The 27856-nt window shown below is 41.7% G+C and overlaps 1 protein-coding gene across 2 annotated transcripts; it reads right to left on the bottom strand.

Moving 5' to 3' along the window:
* Positions 1-26707, bottom strand: LOC131239654 (phospholipase A I). 2 transcript variants are annotated; one of them, XM_058237463.1, is made up of 18 exons: positions 25985-26707; positions 24092-24239; positions 23855-23933; positions 23609-23762; positions 23313-23522; positions 22610-22855; positions 22015-22177; positions 21670-21930; positions 21069-21190; positions 20831-20992; positions 17976-18147; positions 17653-17789; positions 15527-15665; positions 6554-6760; positions 5973-6447; positions 5288-5504; positions 4725-4814; positions 1-688 (listed from the first exon to the last, which is right to left on the bottom strand). In XM_058237463.1, the coding sequence occupies exons 1-18, from the start codon at positions 26465-26467 to the stop codon at positions 245-247; spliced, it is 3909 nt and encodes a 1302-aa protein (XP_058093446.1). In that variant the 5' UTR covers positions 26468-26707; the 3' UTR covers positions 1-244. The 2 variants fall into 2 exon arrangements, with proteins under 2 accessions (XP_058093446.1, XP_058093456.1); XM_058237473.1 differs by lacking the exon at positions 22610-22855 and having other exon boundaries at positions 25985-26706.
* Positions 26708-27856: the final 1149 nt, after the last annotated feature.

The following is a 27856-nucleotide window of genomic DNA, read 5'->3' as shown; positions in this document are numbered from 1 at the left end:
TTTGAAAATGGCCTGGGGAAACCAAAACCATAAACTGCATTATTTCAAGCGTATGTGTACACTATGCAAACAGCTTTCTCAACGCCATCAGGCAATGTTATTTGAATAAGCAACATATATATACTCATTACCCAAAATTGGAATTTTTTTTAATTTTTTTTTCCATTTTATTTCCTCATTATTGGATAAATTATATTTTCCTCTTTTTCTTTTTTTGGTTTGTGTAAATACATGATTTTTATAACTAGTATGTATTCGGAAGATGGCATGTATACCTCAGTTTCGGGTGCGAGCTGAGCGCATGCTGTAGAGCGACATCCATTCTCGCCCCTTCTCGGAACAGGGCATCATATAGAAGACAAATGAAACTGGATAAATCCTCTTCATCATCGTCTCTACAACTTGATGGATGCTCGGCTTTCTCCGGATCGCTGTCTTCCCAATCGCTGACGGGGCTGGCTGGCTCTGGCTCTTCGTCCTCTGCATCTTCGTCTCCGATCACAAACCTCCCGTTCTCCATGCCATTAAAATCAGCCAACCCATGAAATACACTTGGGTGCATCTCAGGCGGTTCAGCTGACGAAGAAATGACGGCTTTTGCACCCGAATCTAGGAATGCCTTGACCAGACTGGGGGCAGGCCCGCACTTGCCAGTGCAGATTATAATTCTGTCTCTCCAAGCTCCAACCTGGACATTTCCAAAGTTAAGAAGGGCATATAGAAAGATAACAGAATAGAAATCAGTGCTCTACATGAGCCCAACTGAGTCCATCTCCAAGAACGTCTTCACAAGCATAATATCAATAAACAACTGCATTTCCTTCATTAATACTTGCATCCTTGCCCAGGCGACTCGTCCAAGTAGGATCGTATTCCTAAATCCTACTTGAGCACACATTTGCCACCATGGCATGCTTATGAGGTCAAGGCCTTTCATTAGGAATTCCACACCATTATGCGCAATCAGGTCGATCCATTCACCAAGTGATGAGCTTCTGCACAGAGAAAGGATGCAAAGAAAGGTTGACAATCGGTCCACATTCAACTTACAAGTGTTGCCCACCTGATGGCATCTGGCCTGATTTTTTCACTAGGAAATATACAGCAGGGAAAAGCTCATTAGTGGCCTGCATCTTGTACCTGTGCCATGCAGGCACATGGGGTCGTGAGAGCGTTCATATTCCTCTTTTAATTACTAGCATGGATAGACACACATACATCACAACAAGAAGGGGCGGGAATGGCCCCATAAAAAGTGAGGTTCGAGAAACTTCACTAGTAAGGCTATCTGCAGTCTTCAGCCACGCATTCGGAAAGGCAGTTAAATGGGCATCTTGCCAGGGATTGATGTCTCCAACGAGGGTTTTGAAAGGTGCACCATTCAGAAATTGTGGAACAGACATTCTGCATTAGGGGGATTGAACTTTCTCCATTGAACTGGCTCGCAATCTATGATACCCAGAAAAGAAACAGATAGGTAATGTGTGTGCGTGCATGGAATTGTGTGAGTGCAGATCTTACAGATAAAGTCAGTGTTAGCAAGGCTATGAGCCAAATATGTTAACTGTTTTGAGGTATCTAGGTATCATAGCCTGAAATAGCATGGGGAAGGGGGAGCAGGTAAAAAGAGGTTGGAGGCTAAGGTAAATGGTTGTGGAGATTTGGCAAGGAATAAGGGAGCTTACGGAGATGTGTGATTGCAAGAATGGTGTCCAGAAAGGGAGATTGCAAGTATGGTGGGTCAAGGATTCTTTCTTATATAGGGCTTCTAGGCTATGGAAGGTGTTTGCTTGTTTGGCAATTACATTTAAGGAGGGAGTTAGCTTTTCAGTAAGGGGTGGGAAAAGGATTTGTTTTTGGGAGGATGTGTGGATAGGAGAGGGTCTGCTCCAAGCCGAGTTCCCAAGGTTAGCAAGGTTAACTATGGATGTGAACATTCCTATTGCTCAATGCTTCTCTTTTTGAGTGAGGAAGTGGTTTGGTTTCCTCCATGTAGGAGAAATTGTTGGATGAGGAGGTGGATGAATTCATTCGGCTTTTGGCATGGCTTCAAGGTCGCCAAGTGAGAAGGATGTGATGGTGCGGATAAAGGAAAAGTTGGGTCGCTTTTCTATCCGGTCCCACGGGATGATACTCCAACCAATGGCAGGAGAGGATTGTAATCATACCACTAATGTATGGCACTATGGCGCCCATCCTAAGGTAAGAGCCTTTGCTTGGTAGGCAGGCACAGGGTTCTTACAATTGATGATATTAAAAATAAAAATAAAAAAAAATCGATAGTCATTCCCAATACTTGCATCATGTGCATCCAAAATGCATCACTTATTTATCCATTGCTCTTTTGCTAGGGTAGTGTGGGAGAGATTCTTCAACCTCTTGAAAGTGTCTTGGGTGATGCTAAGGACCATTGAGAGCTTGTTTCTAGCATGGCAAAGGGGTGGGATTGGGAAAAAAAAGGTAGGGTGATGTGGAGGTTGGCCATGTTGGCAAGCATTTGGGCTCTTTGGGGGGAAGGGAACAAGCAGCGTTTCCAGAACCAAAGCTGGGTGGTATCGGAGGTCTTTAGAAGGGTGAAGTCAGATGTTTTGGGATGGGATTCAAGCTGAAAGGCTCTTGATGAGTGTATTTTTATTTCTTGATCGGGCTTTTGCCATTGTTGTGTTTTTGTAGCTTTTTGGCACTAGTACAATATCATTACCTTCAGAAAAAGGCCAGAAATAGGAAGTACATTGAAGAAGAAACAAGCACAATTGCTCTCTGGGTGAATGCAATACCACTCAATAAGAACTTGACAAAATCCGAATGCACTCGTAAACAATGAATATGAGAAAAGGAAACATCAAAGCTTCTCCATGCGCTTGAGCATATTTCTTTTCCCTTTTTCTCTCTCTCTTTATTTTTCTTTTACTTTTTCCTTTTTCTGTTTTTGTTTTTGAATTTTTTTTTTTTTTTGGAGAAGCGCCGTTGAGCATATGTCATTGTTTATAATGCAAAACAGGAAGGGTTGGCATATTTCGGTGTGGAGGCTTGCTAATACCAGGCATTATAAAGGAAGCCATCCACATGCAGGTGGGTCTTACCGTGTAGAGGCCTTGAAGAAAAATCAGGTTGGACCACTCATCGTGTGGGCCATAATGTTAGAAAGAAATGAAATGGGCCTGGGGTGAACTTAAAGGGGTGGTGTTTTGAGGCAGTTTTGATCTTCAGTTGAACATAAGTTTTTTTTTTATTTTTTAAAGGATTGTCAGCATCGTAACAGAGGAGAGGAAAATAGTTGGCTGAATCTCTTGGACAGTGGAACATTTCTTGGTTTCTTATTTCAGGTCCCCTGCTTGGAATCAAAGCTAGCTCCATCTCCACATGGGATCCATTGTTGCAAGTTTCAGAAAAAGACTGGCTTCTTGGAAGATGCTACTTATTCTTTGGGGTTCAGACTACACTTATCAGGCCACATTGGCGAAGCTCCCAGTGAAATTCCTTTCCGACAACAGTAGCTGAGAAATTGGAGAAACTTCAAAGGGATTTTCCTATGAGGCTGACAGGAAGAAAATGGTACCTAATCAAGTGGAAGGATGCCCAAAAGCCTAAGAATGAAGTGGTGTGTGTGTGTGTGTGTGTAAAGGGAGAATTAGAGAGAGAAATTGGCACCTACTACATAAATAGTGGTGGTGACTTGATGAAGAACCCAACAAGCTTTGCAGAAGGTTGGTGTGTGGTAAATATGGATCCGCAACAAGGGAGTTGGAGACAAAAGGAGTTAGAGTACAGAAAGGGGTGCAATTTTTGGAAGAACATTAGCAAAGTCAGAGATACCATAGTTTTCGAGGGATTTGATATAGAGTAGGGGAAATAGAATATGCTTTTGACAAGACATTTGGCCTTTGGGTGGACAAGTTTTGCTGTGAAATTCCCAGGACTCTATGGGCCCACATGAACAAAAAAGGAAGAAGATATGAACAAATTCTAGTGAGAATCTATTATTCCAGTATTCCACAGTCAAATAGCACTCAATAGACTGATGGTAGTTTGTTGTCAAGCATACTGGTATTTAAAAGCAATTCCAAATGCAATACCTGTTCATACTAATTTAAAACAGTTACTGTAACTTGTTTCAATCCCACAACTAAGATGACCTTGCAAAATAATCAAGTGGTCCAGCTGATGGTTTATTTGGACTGTCAAATCATGTTTGCCTCACCTTTGATTGCCAATGACTCTCTATAATCGCTTTAATCAGACAATTCTAACCGCCGTATAGGACTATCGACGTGTTGGATTTGGGTCCCAAGTCTGAGTAGGGCATCTCCAAGGTTGGTCCCACCCAAGTCTGATAGAAGGGGAAGCGAACCATCTGGATTCTCCTCCCGAAGTTTTGGAATGCTAGCCCAGCGCTGGATGGTGATCACATAATAGGTGTGGAGGATGAAATGCCATGGGTGGGAAGACTCATGGAGCTTTCATTTGAAGGCAGAAGCTTTGTTCCACTTCATGGAGGAGACGATGGAACAAAAATATGAAGCAGGTTCTGACTCCAGTGAAGAGTGCCATACAAGTCAACAGGGAGCTTCTAAACCATTCTTCCTTGTTTATGCATAAGCAAGAGATCATTGTATAGTGATATGAAGAACTCACATAACAAAAAGCATTTTCTAACGCTGGCATGCTTCAATGAACCCCCAAAAACAAGAATAATATGGTAGATACGAGCAGTGTTAACATACCATCCAACGAACATCATCGGACGTTAAGTGAGTGGCAGGTACTGTCCTCCGAAACATAAATGCTCCAATTTCTTGGTCATCTTCCAACACCTTCACATATCACATCATTACAATCACTATATTGATTTTACTGCTTAAAGAAATCAGATGGGATGGAGTAGATGTCCTCTAATTCCATACGGTTGCCGAGCCCAGCCCATTCACTGTAGCTGCATGTGCCAACATGCACAAGATCCAACCCATACATCAGATGGGCCATGCCACCACGCACAGTTGGTCTGGCCTCCCCTCACTCTGTTCCAATCATCATCAGGTGGGCCACAGTATATAAAACAAATGGACGAATAGAAAGTCAGCCAAGTTTTTAACAGTTCATTTTTTTCTGTACACCGATGCACCTGATGAGTGGACAGGCCTGATTTTTGAGCCAGCGAATGGTGGCAGTTGCCTAATGGACAGCAAGAACATTCCGTGGACGTGCAAACGTGAAATACATGGCCACATGTGAGTGTGCTGGGATCTACACGCCTCTGGGATTCACAAGCATTAAGAGATAAACATACATGTGTTTGGCGTCCGATATATCGATGCAGGATGCCTCCTACTTGAAAGTAAGGCCTGTATGCAACCAAATCAGCCATGGTTAAAATCTTTGTTAAGGCAGATGTGTCCTTTCTGCTGTGCCCACGCATTGTTGATGATAGACTCAACTTCACACTCTGTAGGAATCTATCCGCAAGCTCCCCAGGTTCAGCAACCACAAACACATCATTCTGCCAACTGGTAAATGGATGTCAAGCATGTTAAAATTGAGGATAAAGCTGCGTCTGCCAGAGAAAACAACATAGGTTAAGAGGAACTGTATGATCCTAGATCCAGCGATTGTTTAGCATCCTCGGGCCATTGGTTTGTGAAAGTGGGGTCCATGGTCCTGCAATGCAGATTGTTGAACTGATGGGACCCAAAGTAGCTAGGCCATGGCTCTGAAATCTCAATGGGAAAAATCCTAATTCTCCACTCAGTTGACATTCAACTACAAAACAGGCCAAAGATTGAAATTGATAGGAAAAGGCAGGGTGGAGATTTTTTAGCATGGTTCATCATGACATGGTCCATCAAATCAATGGTTCTGATTAAGTGACAATGGGCCCAAATGTACAAAATGAAAAGGCGAGACCATTATGCACATGCTCAGGCTGAGAATCATACAGTTCCTTGGCTTCAGAAAAGGGGAAAAGAAAATTCGACCTTAATATTGAACCGATTGAATCATTTTGAAGAGCCAGATGTACTATCCCAACTTGGGGCAAATTCTGTAGTTTTTCATGTAATGCCTGAGCAGGTACAGAGAGCTGCCTGATTCCTGAAGGAGATTTTGGCGGAGAGAATGGTGCCTTTCCAGTTTGAAAACCATCCAAGCTTAGTGGTGGAACTAAATCAATTCTATTCATCCGCTGTGGACCAAGTTCAGGACTGCATAAAAGTGGGCTAGATGGGAAACTTCCAGTGAACAATGGCGATGCGAATGGTGTAGAAACTGATGCTGCCGGCTTAGAAAATCCAGCAACCTTATTCATAAGAGAAAACCTGATGCCATTACGGGCACAGAACGTCTCAAGAGATCGAACATGGTGGATTGCTTTCCCCGAATCAGGACTATAATAAGATTCTACAAGAAGTACCATGCGCCTCCAACCCAACAAAGGGCTTCTCTCATCGAGCACTGCAACAAACAGAAATTCCAATATCAAATCCTATAAAGAATGTGACATTCAAATATTTAATAAACACATCCAAGGGGTAGTACAAAGAAGCACCACAACACAAACCAGTATTTGAAAGCTTTGTTCTAGGAAAGTTCTGAGGCTTCGACTTCTCTGACCATTTTTCTTCATTGAAGTGTGTTGGAACCAGTCGCTCGCAAACCTCCGTGAAGGCCTGAGATTGATCCTGAATATACTCTTCCGTTGCCGCTTCCAGCTTGAGCCAGTTTGTGGGATCAGTTTCATCCAATTCCATACCGCACCGCTCATCAACTGTGCACATGGGATACAAAATGAGTGATGACCAATAAATTCCATTTAAGAGGAATGCCAACCTGCAGACGCACACCTGCATAAAGTGAAAACAAGTGCCCTGCACGTGCCAAAGTGGCATGTGTGTGTAGATACCCCACCTGACCAGTGATGTCCCCTAAACCATTTGATCATACCGGATTAGGAGGGCTATTCCTCGAATCTTACTACAGAAGGGATCATTACCGTTAGGACAAATCCACACACACCCAATTTCACACCAAAAACAACTTCACCAAGCAATAAAAGGGTGGGGCAAGTTATGGCACAACCCGCCCCACCCCCTTCAATTTTTGCTAAATTTGTATTGCGGAAATTGGATTTCTGCATCGTCCACAAAGCAATCAAGCTGAAAAGTGCACACAGAAATTAGATTTTTGCAAAAGTGTGACGGCACAATGACATGGTTTTTTCCTCTTATTTTAACATTTCTAAGCAACCAGATGATGTGGGGGCATCTTGGTGTGGCTCCAAGGACACATCATATATCCACACTGGGGGTGGGGTGGCCCACAAGGTGGGGTCTGTGAGATGCAGGATGGCCATGAAGTGAGACCAATTGTGGGACCGTGCAATTTGGGAACCCGTGCAAAACGGGGGTTGCCCACGAGAAGGACTCGTCTAGGTTTGTCTGGGAGAGCTAGAATATTGGGATAAATCGGTGCTTCCCCAACAGCTTTGGATCTTTTGGTGTGTTGGTCAGTTGTTCACTATCAAAGTGGTATCAAAGCGGGGGCCTAGGGATAAAGTCTCCTCGCCAGCGTTGGTGCAGGGGCATCTTGCTGTGACTCCAAGGATATACCATATCTCCACACCGGGGATGGGGTAGCCCATGAGGTGGGGCCTGTGAGATGTTGGATGGCCACAAGGTGGGACCCATTGTGGGACTGTGTAGGGAGAACTTGTTTGGGTTTGCCTAGGTGAGCCAAAATATAGGGATAAATTGATGCCTCCCCAACAAATCTGGAGCTTTTGGTGCATTAACCGGTTGTCTGCTATCACCTAATCACCTCCCCCTTTTCCCACATTTTTTTGAGAAAATGGCATGCACCTTTACCCTCGAGAGTTCTCAAAATTACCAACAACCTATCCTAGAGATTTATGAGGTAGTGTTGTGCAATGTGTTCTTATGCACCAAAAGTCTTATGGGGTTGTGCCATGTGACCCTTACACTTTTCTTTGTTTTTCGAAAGGCAATGAAAATTTTGTGTGGGAGATGTGGCCTTGAAAGAAGATTTTCCGGATATATTCCATCTCGTTCCTAATCAAGCTATATCAGTAGCTAGCTGCTATACTGTCATCGGCAGGAAAACAGAGTGGAACATGGTGTGCAGAAGAAATTTACATGACTGGGAGATTGAAGAGTACATGGCCCCCCTTGACCGCATTTACAGAATCAAGCCAGATCAGCTCAGAGCAGACAGATTTAATCTGGAGGTTCGACAAATCCAGTAAATTTTTGGTAAAGTCGCTATACAACCTTTTGGACAGCGATTCTTCCTTCAAAGAAGAATCCTTGACAAATCAGATTTGGAAATATTTGGTCCCTCCTAAGATTGCATCCTTGGGATGGCAGGTCGGAAAGAAGAAGATACTGACGGTCGGCAATTTGAGAAAAAGGGGGATGATTATAGTGTCTATGTTGCATGGCGGACGAAGAATCGATTGATCATCTTCTTGTTTACTGCTCCTTTATCAACCAAATTTGGTCAGAATTTTTAATCTGCTTTAGAATCAGTTGGTCTTTCCCTGATACGGCAGGTTAACTGCTAAAGGCGTGGCATGGTGTCAGACTAGGCAAGCATAGGACTTTTTAATGGAGAATGGCTCTTCTGGCTGTTTGGTGGTCAATTTGGCAAGAAAGACACAGGAGATGCTTTAGGGATGTTTCCAATTTTGTGGAGTCTATAGCTTGTAGAGTAAAATGTCTAATGGTAGAGTGGGCTTCAAATGTAGATTATCTTAAGGGCTATGATTTTCCCTTTCTTGGAACCTAGGTGGCCCACTTCCTCAGCGGCCCCGCTCTCTGTTTGTTTTCCTTTTTTATCATATTAATATAAATCTCGTGATCTTTCTATTAAAAAAAAAAAAAACGAAAATTTTGTTAAAAAAGAAAGAAAGAAAAAGCTTTTTCATAGATAGATATCTATGCCACATTATGACAAAGAAGGCCTAAACAGAGAAAAAAAAGGGGACATTCAACAAGAGCCTTTATACTTAAGGCTCAACCTGTTACATCCAATTTTACCCTTCTAAAGACCTTCGACACCAGCCCACTCTGATTACGGAAACATTGATTATTCCTTCCCCCCCATAAACCCCAATTACATGTAAGAAGAGATAGTCATCAAATCATCTTCCTTTGTTCCCAACTCTAAACCCCCATGCCAAGCTCCATGACGTCGACTCCCCCTTTCCCGTATGGCTTACACATCTCTTCCAAACACTTGAACAAATGAAACATTTGCCTACTCCACTTTCCTTGTATGGCTTACACATCTCTTCCATAAGAAGTCTCATCTTTGTTTCTCCAATCTATCCAACATAGCATTCAAAGTTCAAACACCTAAAAAGAGACAGTATAACAATAGGTTTGACATGCATGTTTTACTAATGTTAATCTTCCACCCAATGAAAGATGCCAACTTTTCCACCTCAACAATCTCCTTTCAACCTTTTCAATTACCCCGTCCCAAATAGAAAGGCCAAGATATAAGGAAAGATAAGAACCAACGCAACATCCAAACACCTTTGCTAGCTAACCATCTCCTCCTAAGAAACATTAATACCCGGCATCTAGCTTTTGAGAATGTTTACCTTCAAACCATCTAATTATTTTCTCTGCATCGCAAAACAGAATGGTGTCACCGAAGAATTACACGTGAGAATTTTGAAACTGAATTTTCCACCCTAAACCCACTAATGAGACCAACACATCTCTTTTTCAGACATCCAAGCACTTCCGCTACAACCACAAACAAGAAGGGTGAAAGTGGATCCCCCTACTAAAGACCTCTCAAAGCCTTGAAAAAACTTTTGGTATACCCATTGACCAAAACTAAGAACTTAGCCAAATGAATACACTCTTTGTATCCACCTCTTCCATCGCAGCCCATATGCTAATTGTCCGAGCATGTAATCAAGAAGATCTCACTCCACATTCGTATGCTTTTTCAATATCGAGCTTTTATATAATGTCTTTTTTCCTTATGGCCGAATCAATGCATTCGTGAGCGATTAAAGCATTGTCCAAAATTTGTCTTCTAGCAACAAACACACTTGGACTTTCGATATGACATTCCCTAGAACCACTTGAAATATGGACGCTAGGATTTTTTCTAAGATTTTGTAATGACTACCTATAAGGCATAGAAATCTTAAATTTGTTAAGCATTCATCACCTTTTTTAGTATGATGGCTATGAAAGATGCGCCTAACTCAGACAACAAGTGACCTTTCTCGAAAATTTCGGCAAATGAATGTTACTATGTCGCCCTTCACCAGCTCCCAAAATGCTTAGAATAAAAAAGCCATGGGGAATCCATCCGGACCCTAGAGCTTAGTCTCTGCCAAATGCATCCACCGCCGCTTTAACTTCCTCATCAAATAGCGGTTTTTCTAAAATCTTAGCCGCATCCACCTCTCCCTTGTAAGAAGATTCTTGTAAAACCATACTATGGCCTCATAAACCTGAGATTTTTCCTCTACCCTAACACCGCCACCATCACGCCTTGGATCTTATTAGTCCTAGCTCAAGCACTAGCAATGCTATCAAAAATTGTGTTCTTGTCTCCTTCCTTGAGCCACGTTGCTCGGGATCGCTGTCTCCACTCAATCTCCTCATCCTTTAAATGATTCCTATATTCTAAGGAAAGCTTGACCCTCGTGGATTTTTTTTCCTCTGACAACTCCACCCCCCTCAAGCTTAAGGTATTAAAAGATAATTATGTAACGGTAACAATGGTACCTATCACACGTCACAGGTTTGTAACAGAAAAAATGGCCCCGTAATGGGACCATTACGAGGGAAACCAGGATTTTTTCTTTCTTTCTTTCTTTTTTTTTTAAAAAAAAAAGAGAGAAGAAAAAAGAGGGTTAAAATGGCCATTACAACTTATATATCATAAGGGTAATGACCACTGTTACCGTTATCGAATACCTTGATTAAGCTTCTCAAATGTGAATCTAACAACATCAGAATCTCCTCCTAAGCACCATCAAAACTGCAACGTATCACGAAAGGAGTCCAACTTTGCCCAAAACTAAGAACATTAGACTTGTTGATTCGGTCCCCAAACTGCCATGAACAACCATTTAAAACCCGTTGTTAGATCCCTAAGAAGCACTGAAACTAAAAATTGGCCTCCCCACCACTCCTTGTCCCAAACTCTAGTGTCCCAAATAACCACTATTCTTCCCACTACTCCCAACATATCAAGAGCCACCCAATCCTTATTTCTTCCTCCCCCTGATAGCGCTTACAAAAATCTTTGATTTGGAACCTCTTTTATGGGCAATCCAAACCCCTAATAATCCAACTGACGAGCATCATTGATGAACAACACTAGCCCTTTTGCCTTTCTTCTCACCTGCAAAAGGGATCTCCACCCCATAGTTTATAGAGGACACAAAGCCCGCCAATTCTCCTCCCCTTGGGAGACTAGTGAAGCTAACTTCGTTGAGTAGCTTGTGATTTTTGAATTCCTCTCAACAATGAAATCCTCCTCGCAATCTCTGAAGGAAATTCCAGCCATTTTACGGACATGTCCAATTACCTACTTAATCCAACACATGCCACGAGTCATTTAGATGTGCCTCCCTTCTTCCATTGCTAATGAAGTATTCTTGCACACAACTAACCGGCTACTGGTGTCTTCAATCTCCTTTTCGTTGTCATTGACTGCTTGTGAGGGTGGAATAGACATGTCCGATTACCTCCTCAATCCACCGCATGCCACAAGACATTGAGAGGTGCCTCCCTTCCCCCATTGCTAATGAAGCATTCTTGCACACGATTAACCACCTGCCGATGTCTCCAATCTCCCTTCCATTGTTGTTGACCACTTGCAAGGGTGAGATAGACAAGGCCTTTAATAGATACTCACAGCTAGTTTGCACCTCTTACAAAGACAAAGTTTCAATCACCTCCCCCTTGCTCTTGGCCACCTCGATCAACCTTCCATCCTTGCATTGTTTTGTGCAAATACAACCATCTCCCCCATATGATGAGAGAATATTAGTCTAGCTCCTGAAAGGGGTGAAAGAAATGGGTAAGGTGCAGGCTCAAGAGTCTACTCAAGAAATGAGAACATCAGTAGGTTGGTGTTGCTCTTCTCGACACCAACTTGCTTGGAAGGAAAACTTGAATCATTGATCATAACTAATATAAAGGAATACCTTTCACGCATGATAGAAACTTAAAGATGCCAACACATGCTTGTTACTACTGGATTCATCCACACATACTTGAACTAACTCATGTACTTGAGGTGCTTCATCGGTGTGACAACTATCCAAATACGTAGTTGCCATTCCTTCTGAGCCTTTCCACCTATCCCCTACACACCAATCTTCTCGTCACACGTGGCCAACCCCTCTTTTGTTGGATTGCAAGACCACCTATCCCTTGCTCCATCATACTTCCCTTCAGCTCTCCTCTTGACCTCCTCTAGCAATTCATACACTATTCATCTCGTCACACATGGTTGGGCTGTCAATGGGCCAAGTTGGCCTAACGAGCTTTGCCCGCCTCTAGACAGGTCGGGCTTGGGTTGGACCATTAGGCTCAAGGGCCAGGTTCAAACTTAAAAATCGAACCCTCGAACCATTTTCCATTCAACATTGCGACCACTTGCTTTACGTCCTCTATCTTCTCCATTGACACAAAGGCGAACCCTCGTACTGCCACCAATCCCCTAATCCGAAGAATAGTGACCTCCTTCACCTTCCCTATCTTTTGAACATCCTTTGAAAGTTCAGTTCTGACCATTCTTTCAAAAAGCTTTCAACGTACAATGTGGAAAACTCCAAGAACACTCTAGAACCTCTTCCAGCCTTGTTTAGCTTTAGTGTTCCCCTTCCAAGCCACCAGAATCCATCCTCCTTTAGATCCTTCATCCCCTTGTACACCATCTCCTTCAACCACTTGTACACCATCGAAAGCCATTAGTTGCGACCAAGGTGCCACTTTTTAAGATTATTCTTATTCCGTGCAAAATTCATGAATACCTATTGCACTTGACCTCCAAAAAGTTGCCACTTACTTTGAACTTCAAATGATGGAATGACATGCAATGATTTTCTATGCATCCAAAGAAGTATATAAGTGTGTTTCATCCAGTTGTGTCCCTAATGCATTTTATGCCTACTAAACCCTAACCACCCCACCCCCCCCCCCCCCCCCCCCGGCTCTATTTCTCCTTCATTTAGAGATTAAAAAGCCCTTCTTCTGTTTTTAAAGAAATCCATCATTACGAGAGAATAGTATAGAAACAACAAAGACATCAAAGCAAAGAGCAGGGTTAGAGGATCTAAGAGTTCCATACTCCTCTCTTAATGCATTAGTAAGGAGACACCTCAATCTTACAAGGTTTTGGGAAATGGTTCTCGACCATTGCAGCAGAGAGGAATTTGAGGTTATTCTTTCCTCCCCCAAATCTCTAATCAAGGCCCTTCATAAGAGGACCAAAATGGTTCGAGATGGAATTTTTTGACATTTGTCTTGCTACTGGCCTGTTTATTTCTTTTACCATCACTTGGAGTTGAAGGATTTTTGCTTAAAAGCAAAATTCCAATCATAAAAGTTTTGATTCCCGAAAAAGTAGAGAGGGTACATATGTATGGGCAGAGTGCAGCTTCCTTATTTGTCACCAAAGCCGTTACTCAAATCTTTGGGAAAGACCTTGCTGGAGTTTATCAATCAAACTCATCAATCTTAACCCTTAGGTTATTTGATTATACGGTTTCTAGCCTAATGTAGACTCCAAGATTTTAGCTAGTGGCGACTCATTTCCCTTATTTTTGCCAAATTTCGCTAGTAAATTTTACCAGTCTATTCCACTGCGTGTGAGATCCAAAACATTCATCAAGTCGACCTAGGGTATATGTAAACATTAGGACAGTCCCCTGACCAGCTTGGGCTACTCATGCACATCGCATGCAAACATCTAGTTATCCTTTCTTAACTGCCCTTTTCTCCAAAAACATGCAACCCACCTAATGGGTCAACCATTTTGTGGTTGGGAGACCTTCATAGTAGGACCCACCCGAAGAACACATGAAACACTTCTCTTTGGCATGAGTAGATAGGCTTTGTGAGTGACATTCCGCTTCATATACTCCTTAGGCATGAAAATGGCCGTGAAGTGTCCTTGGCACTAATTAGGAACAAATTATGCAAAAATGGTTACTTAATGGCCGTTAAGTGAAGGTAACAGTGGCCATTGTTACGCTTTACAAGGTCATAACAGCCATAAAGGCCAGTGGTGGCACTGGGTTGTTTTTGTATTTTAGATTTTTTAGGTTTCTTTCTTTGTCTTTTTTGTTCTCTTTGTTTCTAGGTTTTTCTTCTATTTCTGTTTTGGGTTTGTCTATCTCGTTCTCTTTGCTTTGTTTTCTTTTCAATAAAGTATCACCTTTCCAAAAAACAACAGTTATGAGGGCCATTGTGGAAAAAAGAAAAAAGAAAAAAAAAAGCCCATAATGGACCCGTAATGGGTGTAACCACTGTTTTAAGTATCGACGATATTGGCCGATTATATCCTACGATATATCTTGTATCCCACCTATGTGATACGAGACACACAAGTAGTGGGATATATCTCACATATTCGATCCAATGAGCGTTTTCGATTTTCGATCATTTTTTCTGTAAATCATGTTAAATCAGTGTCATATTGTTACAAATATATGACATTTCATGTTTTACATAAAAATCCATGGATTGGGAACTTCGATTTCAAGATTTAGAAGACATGGGCCGAGTTGCAGAAAATTGAAAAAAAAATCAAAATTTCTCAATTTCTCGCAAATTGGTTGCAATATTTGTGTCCAAACATAAAATCAAACACGTATGTAACCTGATCTAGTAATTCTTCTTTTGCTTTTGAATGTATTGCTTGGTTTCCACACATCTTCTTACATTTATAAATTATATGAATAGACTTTGAATATACTTACATCAACTTAGTTAGACAACACATCGATTAGGACCCCATACAAAGAAAACCTATTATGTGCACTTGTTTTTCTAATGTTTTGATTTACAAGTTATTGATGTCTTTTTTAACAGTCACTGAAGTTTCATTGAAAAATTCGACCAATTTCCCAATGTTTCCAACAACAGTGATACATTATGTGATACAACTGATGTATCCCATGCGATAACCGATACATATCCATATCCTAATTGTGTGATACATAATGCAATACTGATATTTTGAACATTGGGTGTATCAACCCTGTAACGGTCCGTTATGGGGCCAATAAAGGTTTTTTTTCCTGAAAAAAGGGGGGGGGGCATAACGGCCATCATGGCCCGTATCATAACAATATCGGTAGTGGCCGTTATGGCCATCGTTACCATTACAGAATACCATGAATAGGAATTTCGAGAATGAGACAGCAGGACCTCAAATGGCTGTGAAACAAAGGAGATTGCGTCATGTAAGCAGATTTAGAAATTGCCAAAACCAAGATAACAAACAAACTCCAAAGTCGATGTATCACCTGGGTTAAACCGAAAATAGTGAATCTCAGGAAGCATAGGTAACAATGCATTCAGAGCTTCATCAACTCGATCCACTGAGCATGCGCTCTCAATCAACACTTGTCCAGTATCTAAATAGCGCCACCCTCCTTTTCGAACCTAAAGTACATGAATTTACAAATGAAGTGTTAATGGCTTTTGAGTCCATATGTAACATAAAATGATCAGTCATGTAGATAACTACCCATTTTCATGAGGATATTATCTTCGTGCAAATGTTTTCAACACACAATGGTGCAAACAAGTGTTGTAGATCCCACCATGTGTGTTGATGGCGCCTACTCTGACCATCATGCACGCCCTCCCTGTTTAGCCATGGGCCCAAAATTCAAGCCAATGCAAAAGTCAGGTGGGCCAAACGAGCAAGAAAAGTTAGGACGGGACACCCTTAAGTCTTGTTGGGCCCCACCCAAATTTCATGATGGCCTGCCATCATATGGGGCAGATGTTGGATATCAATGGATTGGATGGTATATACACAACACGGTGAGCACCCTACAAGAACCAAAGGCAGGCATCCCCTCTCAACTGTTCCTGCTCATATGGCCCACCCGAGTCATAGACTGGCCTGATTCTGGACTCATGATTAAAAATGAGAGGGTGTGCATGATGGTCGGAGTGGATTTCATCAACACATCACGGTGTGCCCGACAGCAAACTTTTGCACCATAAATGTGGTGAGCACACTTGAACTTGATAATTTCCCAAATTTGGGCATGTGCATACACGTGCATGTTGTAGGGTAACTATCCACATTTCTAAATGTGTTTGAGAGAGAGAGAGAGAGAGAGAGAGAGAGAGAGAGAGAGTATCCATCGATAACTGCTGATATTTTAGTTGCGAAGCAATCGATATGCAGTCATGTCACACACGTGAAAGAGATTTGGGCTGTTCATCTATAGTCAATCTCCAGTCATGTGGTACACATGTACCAAGGCATGAGATCTGGGATGTTCACCTATAGTGCTTTGCGATGGATAGGACATGTGAAAAATATACCATTCAAATGATCCTAGCCACTGATTAGAGGACATTTGTCCATCAAATGCCAGCTGTTTGTTGGACTGTTTCCAACCACCTATTTATAATCCTCTAGAGCACTCTAATGAATGTGATTTTTGGTATAAGCCCTGTACACAAAAGGGCCAAACAGATGGAAGGTACAGTTCTCATCCATGTCAGACACCGAGTGATCGATAACTAAGATTGATAATTCTGGACCCGGTCTCCTATAATTATAATGTGTTAAATGCTAATGCTACCACACCCACCATCCTACGGATGCTTGGAATGCCCCCAAAGCTCTTAAATGACACAAAGGAGAGCACATCATTGTTCCAGACTATCCATTTGTTCCATAGAACTACTTGCAAGCCATGATGCAACAATCATACAATCAGATAATCATAACCCTTCAACTTAGTCATTTTGTTATAACTATCAGTTTCTACAAGACATACATCGGATGGTTAGCATCATCTGACAAGAAAGTTTCTTCTTTATTTTCGTTTTTCTTTTTTTGAAGATTACAAAAATGCATCTTAGAATCACAAGTAATCAACGGTGGGGCCTAATGGATGGATATATTTTCAACATGATGATTCAACCTAATTTTTTCTCTGCTCAATCTTGACTAATTATCTTTTTTTGCCATTGAACGGATGTTTAGAATCACAGGATCGGTGTGATTTTTGTGACTAAGTAACTAAATAATAAAATCTGTTATGGGTATGAATGAATTGAGTCTGGAGATGATTGGCTACTGCATGTATCATTTAAAAGCTTTGAGGACATTATAACCTCCTCATGGAAGTGCTGTTAGCAGATAATTACTGCTATTTATATTGATGATGACACATTCGGGTTTCCAACAAGGCTTCACTGTGTTTCCATTCATATTTGTGTTTCTAGTTTCTACGAATAGATCCTGATCATGGAATTCCACTGCTGCTTTTGAGAGATTTCTGAGAAAAACATGGACATCAGTGGTTCCCAATATTGCCAGAGCTAATACCCATTCCCCGTGCAACGTGGTAGCTGTAACCAAAATAACATCAAACACAACAAATGGCAGTTCTTCCCATACCTTTGTTGGAACAGAACCGCATCCCACAGAAACCAGACAGTCGATTCGAGTATCAGGCCACAGAAGTTGTGCTTCTCTTATGGCAAAAATGGCCGGATTATTTCCTACAATAGCTCCATCCTGCCAACGATTTACATCTGAAACAAATGATAGAAAAAGATGCAATTATTAGGACCAAAAAGAGAGATGACAGTATAGATAGCTCAAACTCCAAGTTCATAAATGATATTTGGAAATAAGCTAATATAGAAGTCAGATGAAGCAAAGTTTACAGTAATAAAGAAAAAAGAAAATTTGGAACCCGAAGAGAAGGATAAGAATACCATCAGAGTAATCATCGAGATAATATGGAGCAGCAGACGATGCTCTTATGGCCTGCCATATATGATGCTTGCAACTTCCAATGAAAGCACCACGTCTAGCAGTTGCTCCAACCCCACTAATCATCAGAGCATCTCCCGTTCCTAAAGGCATCTCTGGTGTACCAGAAGGATACTGCAATTACAAAATATGATTATTACTCTTAGATTTAACATCCAGGATATAGTTGCACGCATATATTAGGACATAAATAAAGTATAAATGTCAGCACATCAGCCAAGCAAAGCAGTTCCCATCGCCCTACTGAAGTAACTCCTTTTACCTGATTGTTCCAATATTCGTGAGCCTGAGAGGTTTTTTTTTTTTTTTTTTTTGGAAAGATGACGAAAATTTTATTTAAAAACAAACAAAGCAAACTACAAAGAGATGAAACGCCGAGAAGGCGACCCACTACAACCCAAGGAAATCGAAATTACAATCCCTACCCTAACCTTAGAGACACTAGAAGCCCACTCAACAATGAGCATCCTTGAAACAGTACTGAGCCTGAAAGACTTAATTCCTTCCAAGCCTTAAAATGGGTTAGATCTATTGATGCTTAATTGTTTTAATTCAAACAAGATCTCATCTTTTTAATGGCTCAAAGGAGATCTGTTTTGACTCGCAGCCATGATAAATAAGCAACTGAATGACTTGAAACAGTACTGAGCCAAGCTTTTGATGCAACCAATGGCTACACAAGTTGGTTGATCAAAGATCTCACCAATCCAACCATACAGATTTTCTTGATTGATGATTTGGACCAAATCCATAGTCTGATGATGAATTGGATGAGATCAACATTTGGCTTGCAATGTCGGCCTATGGGAGAAAACGAGGGGTCATTAAATTTATAAGGTTTGATGTTTTAATTAGTTTAGGGTAAGATTTAGTACATAATTATTTAATTTTTTTTTTTTTTGAAAAATAACTTGAATTAAAGGGGGAGAAAAAGCTACAGATAGGAGCTGCTGAGATAGCAGAACCAATTAGGACGCTAGAAAGGAAAGATCGACATTACACCCATCCGTATGGGAAGCCCATTCCGCAATTAAACATTTAACAAAGGAGGAGACTAAGTGATAAGGCTTCGAATCGTTCCGAAAACAGCGGTTGTTTCTTTCAGTCCAAACAGCCCACCAGGTGGCCAAAATTGCCATCGGCCAGATCCGAGATTTTGGTTTGTCCATTCTAACGCCATGCCATGCCTTTAGAAGCATGTCCGCATTTCTAGGAAAGCACCAGCAGACCTTGAAGCAAGAGACAATCTCAGTCCAAATGGAGTAGGCGAACAGGCAATGGATCAGCAAGTGGTCCACAGTTTCTTCAGAGGACAGGCAGCATATGCAGACATTAGGAAGAATCATTCCTCTTTTCCGAAGGTTGTCCAAAGTGAGAATTCTGTTGTTTCCAGCCAGCCATCCGAAAACGTGTAACTTAGTAGGAACATCATATTTCCATATGAAGTGATGGTTCTGAGGAGAGGAGTTACCATCGGGGGTCGATATTTGTTTGAACAACGATCTGACCGTGAAGACAGACGATTTGTCTGCCTTCCAGATGATGTTATCCTCACGCTTGTGATTAGGAAAAACAGGCTAAATGCATTCCATGAGCTCCACAAATTCAGTGATCTCCCAGTCCTCCAGGTTTCTTCTGCTTTGAATGTTCCAGACCACCTTGCCTGCTTGAATAGAGTAATTATTTAATAATTTTCTTTCATATTCTTGTCGTATTTCTGATGGACCACTTTTGGAGCATCAAATGATTGTTAGAATGACATGATATTGGTCCCATTTGATGGCCTACTGAGCTATCTTTCAAGCGAGCTGAAGATTATGCAATTCCGATACTGTTTGACTTGTGGCCCATCTACATAAGGCCCATAGAGTTGTGATGAATTTTAGGGGTATCTTAGTCTTTTCTCCTATGTTTAGGGGTTCCTCTTTGTTGAGCCTATATAAGGCATCACTTTGGACATGTGATGCAGTTTTTGACATGAAGAAATAAAAAATTGGGTTTCTTTTCTTTGGCGTGTGCTTTTGGAAGATCTGGAGATGGCGCTTTCAGTCTCTCGCATTCAGCTAGAGGATTGATGGGGTTTCTTCCTACAACCTTCGTTATCTTCCTATGATCCTTTGCATCCCATCTCGGGTCCGGTTATTTTCTCCCTGATTACTGGAAAATTCAGTGATGCCCCTTATAAAGGCAGCAATACAGGGCCCTGATATAGTCTCAAATTATTCCAATAGCACTATAGTGGGAATTATCAAACTAGAAACCGATAAACTTGAGACTGAATGAAATTCTGAGCTAACAATCAAATGTTATTGTAATAGTAGCAATGAACCAGCAATAATGGATAATATTCCACAACTATTAGACACTACCCTTGTAGATCCCTTCATTGATCATGATTTTTAGGAGGCTATTGCCTAGCAGATAGTTTAAATAAATCTGCCATGGATGAATATCAAGAATTCATAGGAGTTGCTCATCCTAACACTGTTAATACTGCCAGCAATGATGTTTCTTGTTGACTGTACACAAGTCCTTTGTAGTTCTTTGTTTTCTTATATGTGAAGCACAGCACTTACCCTCAAAAAATTTTATGCAATGGTAAACCATCACTATGTTTTACAAAACTAAGATTCTAAACAGGTTACAAATTTTGATGGATTTGGGCGTCTGAATTCTCATAAGAAACATTGGTGCAAAAGAATAAAAAATATGACCCAAGGAGCAATTGTTCATCTGAATGAGAATGAGAATACGTTCACATAGAACAACTTAGAAGCACGCTAGTAAATGAATGGACCTGATAGTTTCGGAAGACAAACGGCTGAGCTGGCACCACGCTGACAAGCGTTGCCACAACAAAAACTTTGGGAATGCCTTTCACAGCTGACTCTATTAGAAGGTCACCATCTTCATCAGCACACATCTCTTTCAGCAACCTCTCAAACTCATCCGCATTATGCTGCAATAGAATTCATGGTAAGGTTTCCTGTGGCCAGAAACAAATAAGAAAAAATATATAAATTATTTTTGCGGACTTTAGACCCCTGGACAACGACTCTAAAGCTCTGTGATGAACTCTTGTAAAGTTGATCCAGCTTCTCTCTCCATGTTGCAGCTTCATTGTCCTTTGGGACAGGGTCCGCAAATACAACTTTTCCTGGGTAGCCACAAATCGCCAATGATATACTGGAATTCTGTAAATAAATGAAACATGGCATGTCTGGTAAAGGAAACATATTGAGCAATTTACCCAGCCAACAAAATGTGCATGTGGGGCACACCTTTTCTTTGCCCAAACCATTTTTTTTACTTTGTCCAAACCACTAGTACCGTGGGCCCTAAACTGGATGGGAGATGCCCCAAAGATCTGCCCATTAAAGATCCAAGCTGTCTGAATGGCCACATTAATGTGGACCATTTGGCTGTTTACAAGCCACCAATAAGATTGATAGGATCATCTAATAGGTCAAATATTGGGCATAGCTTGTCCAATCATAGGTGCAGCGGATGCGCAGAATCACCAAAGATGCGCCCCTCCAGTACAATTGTTGAGTCTGACAAATAAATTCCATTTTTTTCCAAATGAGCATCGTATAGTGAACCTATCTTGAAAATATCGCATCACTCTGTACCTACCAAGTTTCTTGTATATTTCCTCACACTGATCCAAGGTCATTTGTTTCATCCCAAGAGCAATAGCAAGCATGCCACCAGTGGATGTACCGCATATAAGATCAAACATCTCATGGATATGCTTCCCTGTTCCCTGTTCAATTCGTTTAAGAATCTGGACAGTTGCCAGACCTTTCATACCACCCCCATCCATTGAGAGTATGCGCAATCCCTGCTTCCCTATCTGCCTTCCTCTTATTGCTCGTCGCAGAACCTCATTCTCTCCTAAATAGGCATACAAGACAGACAGATACAATTAGAACATACAGAAGGAAGCTTACTCAGAAACATGAGATCCAAGAAACAAACCAAGAATTGCCAAAGCACGTGCTGCAGCTTTATTCACACGTGGCTCAGCCGTGACTGTTAGGCGCACGAGAAGCTCACGCAAGCTTTCAGAAGTGGCTAAAGCCCGTCGATTCTCCAAGCAGAAAGCTAAATTCCCAACAGAAAAAAGTGCAAGTCGTTGCACCTAATGGAAGGTACCATCAGCAATTCTCGTGGAAAAATGTGTAACTTATAGACAGAGCTCTATTAAGTGCACATGCATCTCTGCATGTGACCAAGCCTGCCAACCTGGCATGTGCAGCGAGCATCAGACCCATGCAGCAAGTGGAACCCACCATGTAATTGACCTGGCCCTAAGATCAGGCAGTTCAACTTGTCAGGTGGACAGATGACCACACATGTATGGAGAAATGGATGGTTCAAAAAAATGTCAAAGGTCCGCATTGGACATAACCATATGGCTCCCCTGGATGAGTGGACAGACCTGACTTTGGAGGACACGGTCTACATGGCGAGGCCTACCCTATGCACAGTTCGAATGCCACACACTACTTCGCCACATGTAAAGGTGCATCTGGACTTAGCAAAGTCAATGAACATGCTGCACTGAACTTGCCTCTGCATTTTTATGTCCGCACAATGCTTTTAGTGATTTCAGTACATCTTTAGTCAGCATCTTTTGAGCTACAATATCAGAGGCAAATGCTAAGTTGACCACAACTTGCAGCACAGAAATTAGTTCTTCTTGGTCGACTGATTTCAGAACTGATTCAATGGGTTGCATGATATCAGACTTCATCAACTGCATTGCCACAGACACATCTGCTGCAAGCGATGAAAGAGCACAACATGCTTGTTCAACCTACAACATGATGGAACCAAGACAAAACACATTGTGTTAATGGCAAAAGCAAAAGTTCATCCAACTAAGAGGAATTATATATCCCATGACCTGAGATATATGTATTCATCCTGGGCTTTCTAGTTTGTGCAAGTGTGGCCCATGGTCTAGTAGTTCTAACCATTGACAGCGGATCTACAAGACCAAAGATCTCCTAGATGAAACAATCCTAACCCTTCCACTGGTGGCCTCCAAATGGAGGGTTGAGAAAAAAACACGGCAACTATCAGCATTTAACTGAAAATTGGTGAAATAAAAAATGGTTAGGGGAAACTTTTGGGGTGTGGTACATCCATGGAGGGCCTGCGAGATCAATTTCATGCATGACTGAATAATGTGCCTCACATGCACAAACTGAAATCCCCAAGGACATGTAAACCTTGGGTTGAAGATCATAGTGCAAGTTTTATCCACATACCACGTGACGTTCTTCACTGCTTATCATGCTTATAAGCTGTCGAACAGCATTTTCATCTTTGCCAATCGCTGTGCGGTTGGCACGATCTTGCATGATTTTGGCCAATGCAGATGCGAGCAAAGGGTGATGACAAGAGGAAAACCGGAAAATAAGAGAGAAGAAAGCACTCAGTTTGTGTCTAGATGCAACGAAATAAGAGCTGTTGTCCACCTGCAATCAGCAAAACAGGTTTTTACACAACAAGGATAGAGGTATTCAAACAGAGCCCATTAACGCCACTGTCTTTCAATTATTACCTCAATTCGCACATCTACAGACTTTAAATTATCATCAGCTTCAATTCTGATATTTGCCAGAGACAGGTGGCGGAGCTTGTGCAAAGGTAAAATTTCTGGAAGAAATTCAAGAGGATTACCAAATAGCCTTAAAACACGTAGCTCAGCCATAGCCCTGCCATTAAACTCATGACAAACATTAGATTTGGACTCAAAGTGGATGAAAACAGAAGGCATAACCAAATAGTTAATTGCCGATTGAATGACCTGAAATCCAGAAGGGGGCGGACCAATTTGTTATATTCCAGTGATAACTCCACCAGCCCAACACACTGCCTGAGTTCCACTGCATGACGGTTATAACATGGTCAGACAAAATAGTATGCACTCGGAGAAATTGAACAGTTAAAAAGGAAAAAAAAAAAAAGAAACAGAACAATGGGATGAATGTTGAACAACATCAGCGCACTTCTGTGTAATTTTCAGAACAAATCTAAAGTTTACCTGGAACTGAAACCAGCATGTTGTTATCAACTCTAAGTACTTTCAGATTTTTAAGTTCACCAAGCTCAGGAGGCAAAACAGTCAGCTTATTGTTATCAAGATATAGCTTCTCAAGAAGCGGCAATCGAGTTAACTCAGCAGGCAATACCTGAAAATAAGTCCACGATTAACGGGCTTATTGCAAAATATGCTTATATGCAACCATCTATTGAGAAATGAAATATTTATCATGAAATTGGATTTTCAAGCAAAATGTTGGTTTCCAGGCAACATGATTTTTTCTTCAACTCAAAAATGAAAGAAGATCATTTACCAGCAATAGAAGGAATCATGAGGTAAAAATAACAACAAAAAAAAAAAAAAATACTGAAGCCCAGGGGATCAGTGCTTCAGGCACATGTAATGTGTAAGCAGGTATGGATTTCGCAATGTTTTGTTCATTCAGGCAGAGCATATTTATATCACAAATTATTGTTGAATTAGATGACGTTGCGAGCAAAATAAGGGGCAAAAGCATGCAGGCATGTCTTTCTAATATGGATTGTTTTAAATTCTTTAAACAGCTCTGAAGCTAGAAGCTAAAAGCCAAAAAGGATCTCGCACACTCTACATGTCAACAACATTATTCTACTTACTTTAAGTTCTTTCCAGTGATTAGACACAATTCCACCCAGTCTGAACCCCCAACCAACTAATACACACCCCAAAAGAGCCTTCTTTACTACTACTACCAAAAAAAATAAAAATAAAAATCCTCAGCTTGCAGGATCATACACCTTTTAGGTTGCCAGTTTCAATACAAGCATCCTTGGCATCCCCTTGCTAGTAGGATCAGCCAACTGCCTCAAAAAGCTTCAGGAAACCATTTTCCAGTAGTTTGTACTTGGATAAATGAATGCTTTGCAACAAAAGCAGCTGTCCATTTCCAAGAATTATATGGTCCGTTTGTAGTGGAAAGACACCCTATTTTGAGAGCAGATGCTCATTCTTGGATAGATGAATGCTTTGCAACAAAAGCAGCTGACCATTTCCAAGAATTATAGTCTATTTGCAGTGGAAAGAAACACATTTTGAGAGCAGATACTCATTCTTGATACTGACCTTTTTGCCCATCAATCTGTCTCCAAATATGAACTTCAATATGTTTCGAATCCTTCAATAACAAGAGGCATTACATTTGCAAGGGTGTTCCTCTTTCCCACTAATGAGTCACAGTCAATCTCATCATTCTTCATTTCATGGAAGTTACCACAGCAACCCAGTGTTGGACTTGGGAATGGAAGATTTGTTGGTATAGAATAAACATCTTGTGGACAATTTCATTATCTATTATGTGGCCAAATTTCCTTGATCATAATCGTAACGAAGTTTTCCTTTCAAAGTGGTCTATCTAGAAAATTTGCCTTTTTTCTTCAATCATGTTATTAGGTTCTTTTTCTTTTCTTTTCTTAAGATTATGTTATTAGGTTCATTACTAGTACTGATCACCGAAGGATATACCCTGCCTGTACCAAATGCTGGCCTGTTTTTTTTTCCTTTCGTTTTCTTTCTTTTTTCTTTTTTTTCTTTTTTTTTGGGGACATGATCTCAATGTTCCCAAATCCAATCTTTCGGAAAAAAAAAAAAAAAAACAATTCCCCAATCCACCCAAATTAATAACCATTGAAGATTATTTAAAAATTAAATAATGTAGAATGAGAAAAGAAAAGGAAAAGCTGTGCACATCCTCCAAGGAAATTTCACAACTGAACAATTTACACTCATCAGAATTTTCAGCCTACCACCCATTGATCGGTCGCCCAACCAGATCAACAGTCCTGATCAATAACAAGTACATTCATTTCATAATACTACCATTCTTAATAATCAATGGGGCAACAGAAGAGCACTCACCGACAAGCCGCACCCACAGACACTCAACACGGTAACGCTCTTCCAGTGCTCGCCAAACCCTAGAAACCCATTGCCGGCGCCAAACGGCGCCAGCTCCGACCGCAGCAGCCTGGTGAGTACCCCGACCCCGTCGTTCTGCTGCCCGGAGCCGACCGTCTTCGACATCGTGATTGACCGCAGGGCTTCCCTCATCCTGATCACCTTCATGTCGACCCCAACACTATCCTCCTCCTCACCCTGGGTGAGGCTGAGGACTACGGAATCCTGAGGCGGAGGAAGGGCCACCATGAGCTGGGATTGGAGGCGAAGGGCCACCTGCTCCTCGTCGTCCCCGGCGGACCAATCAAGGTTGATCTGGAAGTGTGGACCGTTGGATGAGGGGGGAGGGGGATCGACGGCGGGGATGGCATCGTCGTTGTCACCGTAATTGAGGGTGAGATGGAAAATTTCGGAGGGGCGTTTCCAACCTAAGCCCCATGACATGGCAAAAATGCGATCTTTCCGAGGAAAATTAGGTTTAGGGTTTCAGAGAGAGATGAGATGAGAAGGTTTTATGCTGAGAGGAATGGCAATTCCTTGAAATTTAAGTTTGCTGGGGGATGGCAGTTCTGTAAATGAGAGAGAGACAGAGAGAGAGGAAAACCAACAGGACTCGCGCGAGCGAGTGGAATGATGAAGAAGACTCGCAGCAAACGTGACAACGGGGGAATGGCAGTTCTGTAAATACGAGAGACAAGGAAAACCAACAGGACTCGCGCAAGCGAGCGGAATGAAGAAGAAGACTCGCAGCACACGTGACAACCTCAGACGAGTGTGCGGGTCGCGGCGAAAGTTCCTGCGCTGGGATGCAAGGTGGGGTCCACCGTGATGTTTATGATAAATCGAACCCGTCCATCCATTTTTCGAGCTAATTTTAGGACATGCAACAAAAAATAAGAAGTATCCAAAACTCAACTGGGCCATACAAGATGAAACAGTGGGGAAATGAATTCCTACCGTTGAAACCTTCCTAGGCTCCACATTAACGTTTATCTGCCATCCAAACCGTTTATAAGGTCATTTTCACTGGGATGAAGTGAAAATACCAAAAACTTAGACAGATACGAAATATTGTTGACGTTGGTCACTAAATCCCCACTGTTTCCTCTTGTGTGTCCCATTTGAGTTTTTGATTCACCGTAATTTTGGTCATGTCTTAAAATGATCTCGTAAAACGGATGGACGGTTTGGATTTCTCATAAACATCTCAGTGGGACCCATCTAGAATCCTTGCGCAGGAACTTCCTGGCAAACGCTTTGGCAGGAAATCCGCGTCCGCGGCCCGCGGGTCGAGGCTCCTGGATTTGCGCGCAAGAATCGGGGCCGTCCACTCGTTGGGTGATGGTCCTGATGGAATTGTGTTCTTTGAGTATAGGCAGTCTATCTTTTCTTTTCTTTTTTTAATTCTATCGTACGTGTGTCGATTCATGAAGCAGCTTCATTCTTAGGAGAGGCAAGTGCGTAGCAGACCACAGCCAATGAACGGAGCCGATGTCCCACACGTGTGCTGTAAGGATCTCTCCGACTCACGCGAGTTATTGGACGATGCTCCAGTGGGGTGATCTAGACCATTCAATAGATTGAAGACCCAACATTCTTTGCTATGATTTTGAAATTTGGGGGATTTTTTTGTCATAGGACACTCATACTGGATCCAATCATTCCAACGGTTTGGATCACTGAGACGTTGGCCCCAGGTGTACAGAAGAAAGCTACAACGGACTGTACGGTGTGGTCCTTCCTAGCATTGTACAATACCTCGTAACTCAAGTTGATAGGAAATGGCCATCAATCCGGACTCACCAATTAATTGGCCCACCTTATGGATGGAAG

Source organism: Magnolia sinica, chromosome 1 (assembly GCF_029962835.1).
Source record: "Magnolia sinica isolate HGM2019 chromosome 1, MsV1, whole genome shotgun sequence".
Lineage (NCBI taxonomy): Eukaryota > Viridiplantae > Streptophyta > Magnoliopsida > Magnoliales > Magnoliaceae > Magnolia > Magnolia sinica.
The sequence above is the reverse complement of the archived record's forward strand: the minus strand, read 5'-3'. Positions and strand labels throughout refer to the sequence as shown.

What these genes read in the sequence shown, in the direction of transcription:
- LOC131239654 (XM_058237463.1), bottom strand. Translation starts at nt 26,467, where the DNA reads ATGTCATGGGGCTTAGGTTGGAAACGCCCCTCCGAAATTTTCCATCTC. An exon ending in TCGTTGTCCAGGGGTCTAAA is followed by an intron (nt 20,993 to 21,068) that starts GTCCGCAAAAAT and finishes ATTCTATTGCAG; the next exon opens with CATAATGCGGATGAGTTTGA. An exon ending in ATATCGGACGCCAAACACAT is followed by an intron (nt 4,815 to 5,287) that starts GTATGTTTATCT and finishes TGATATGTGAAG; the next exon opens with GTGTTGGAAGATGACCAAGA.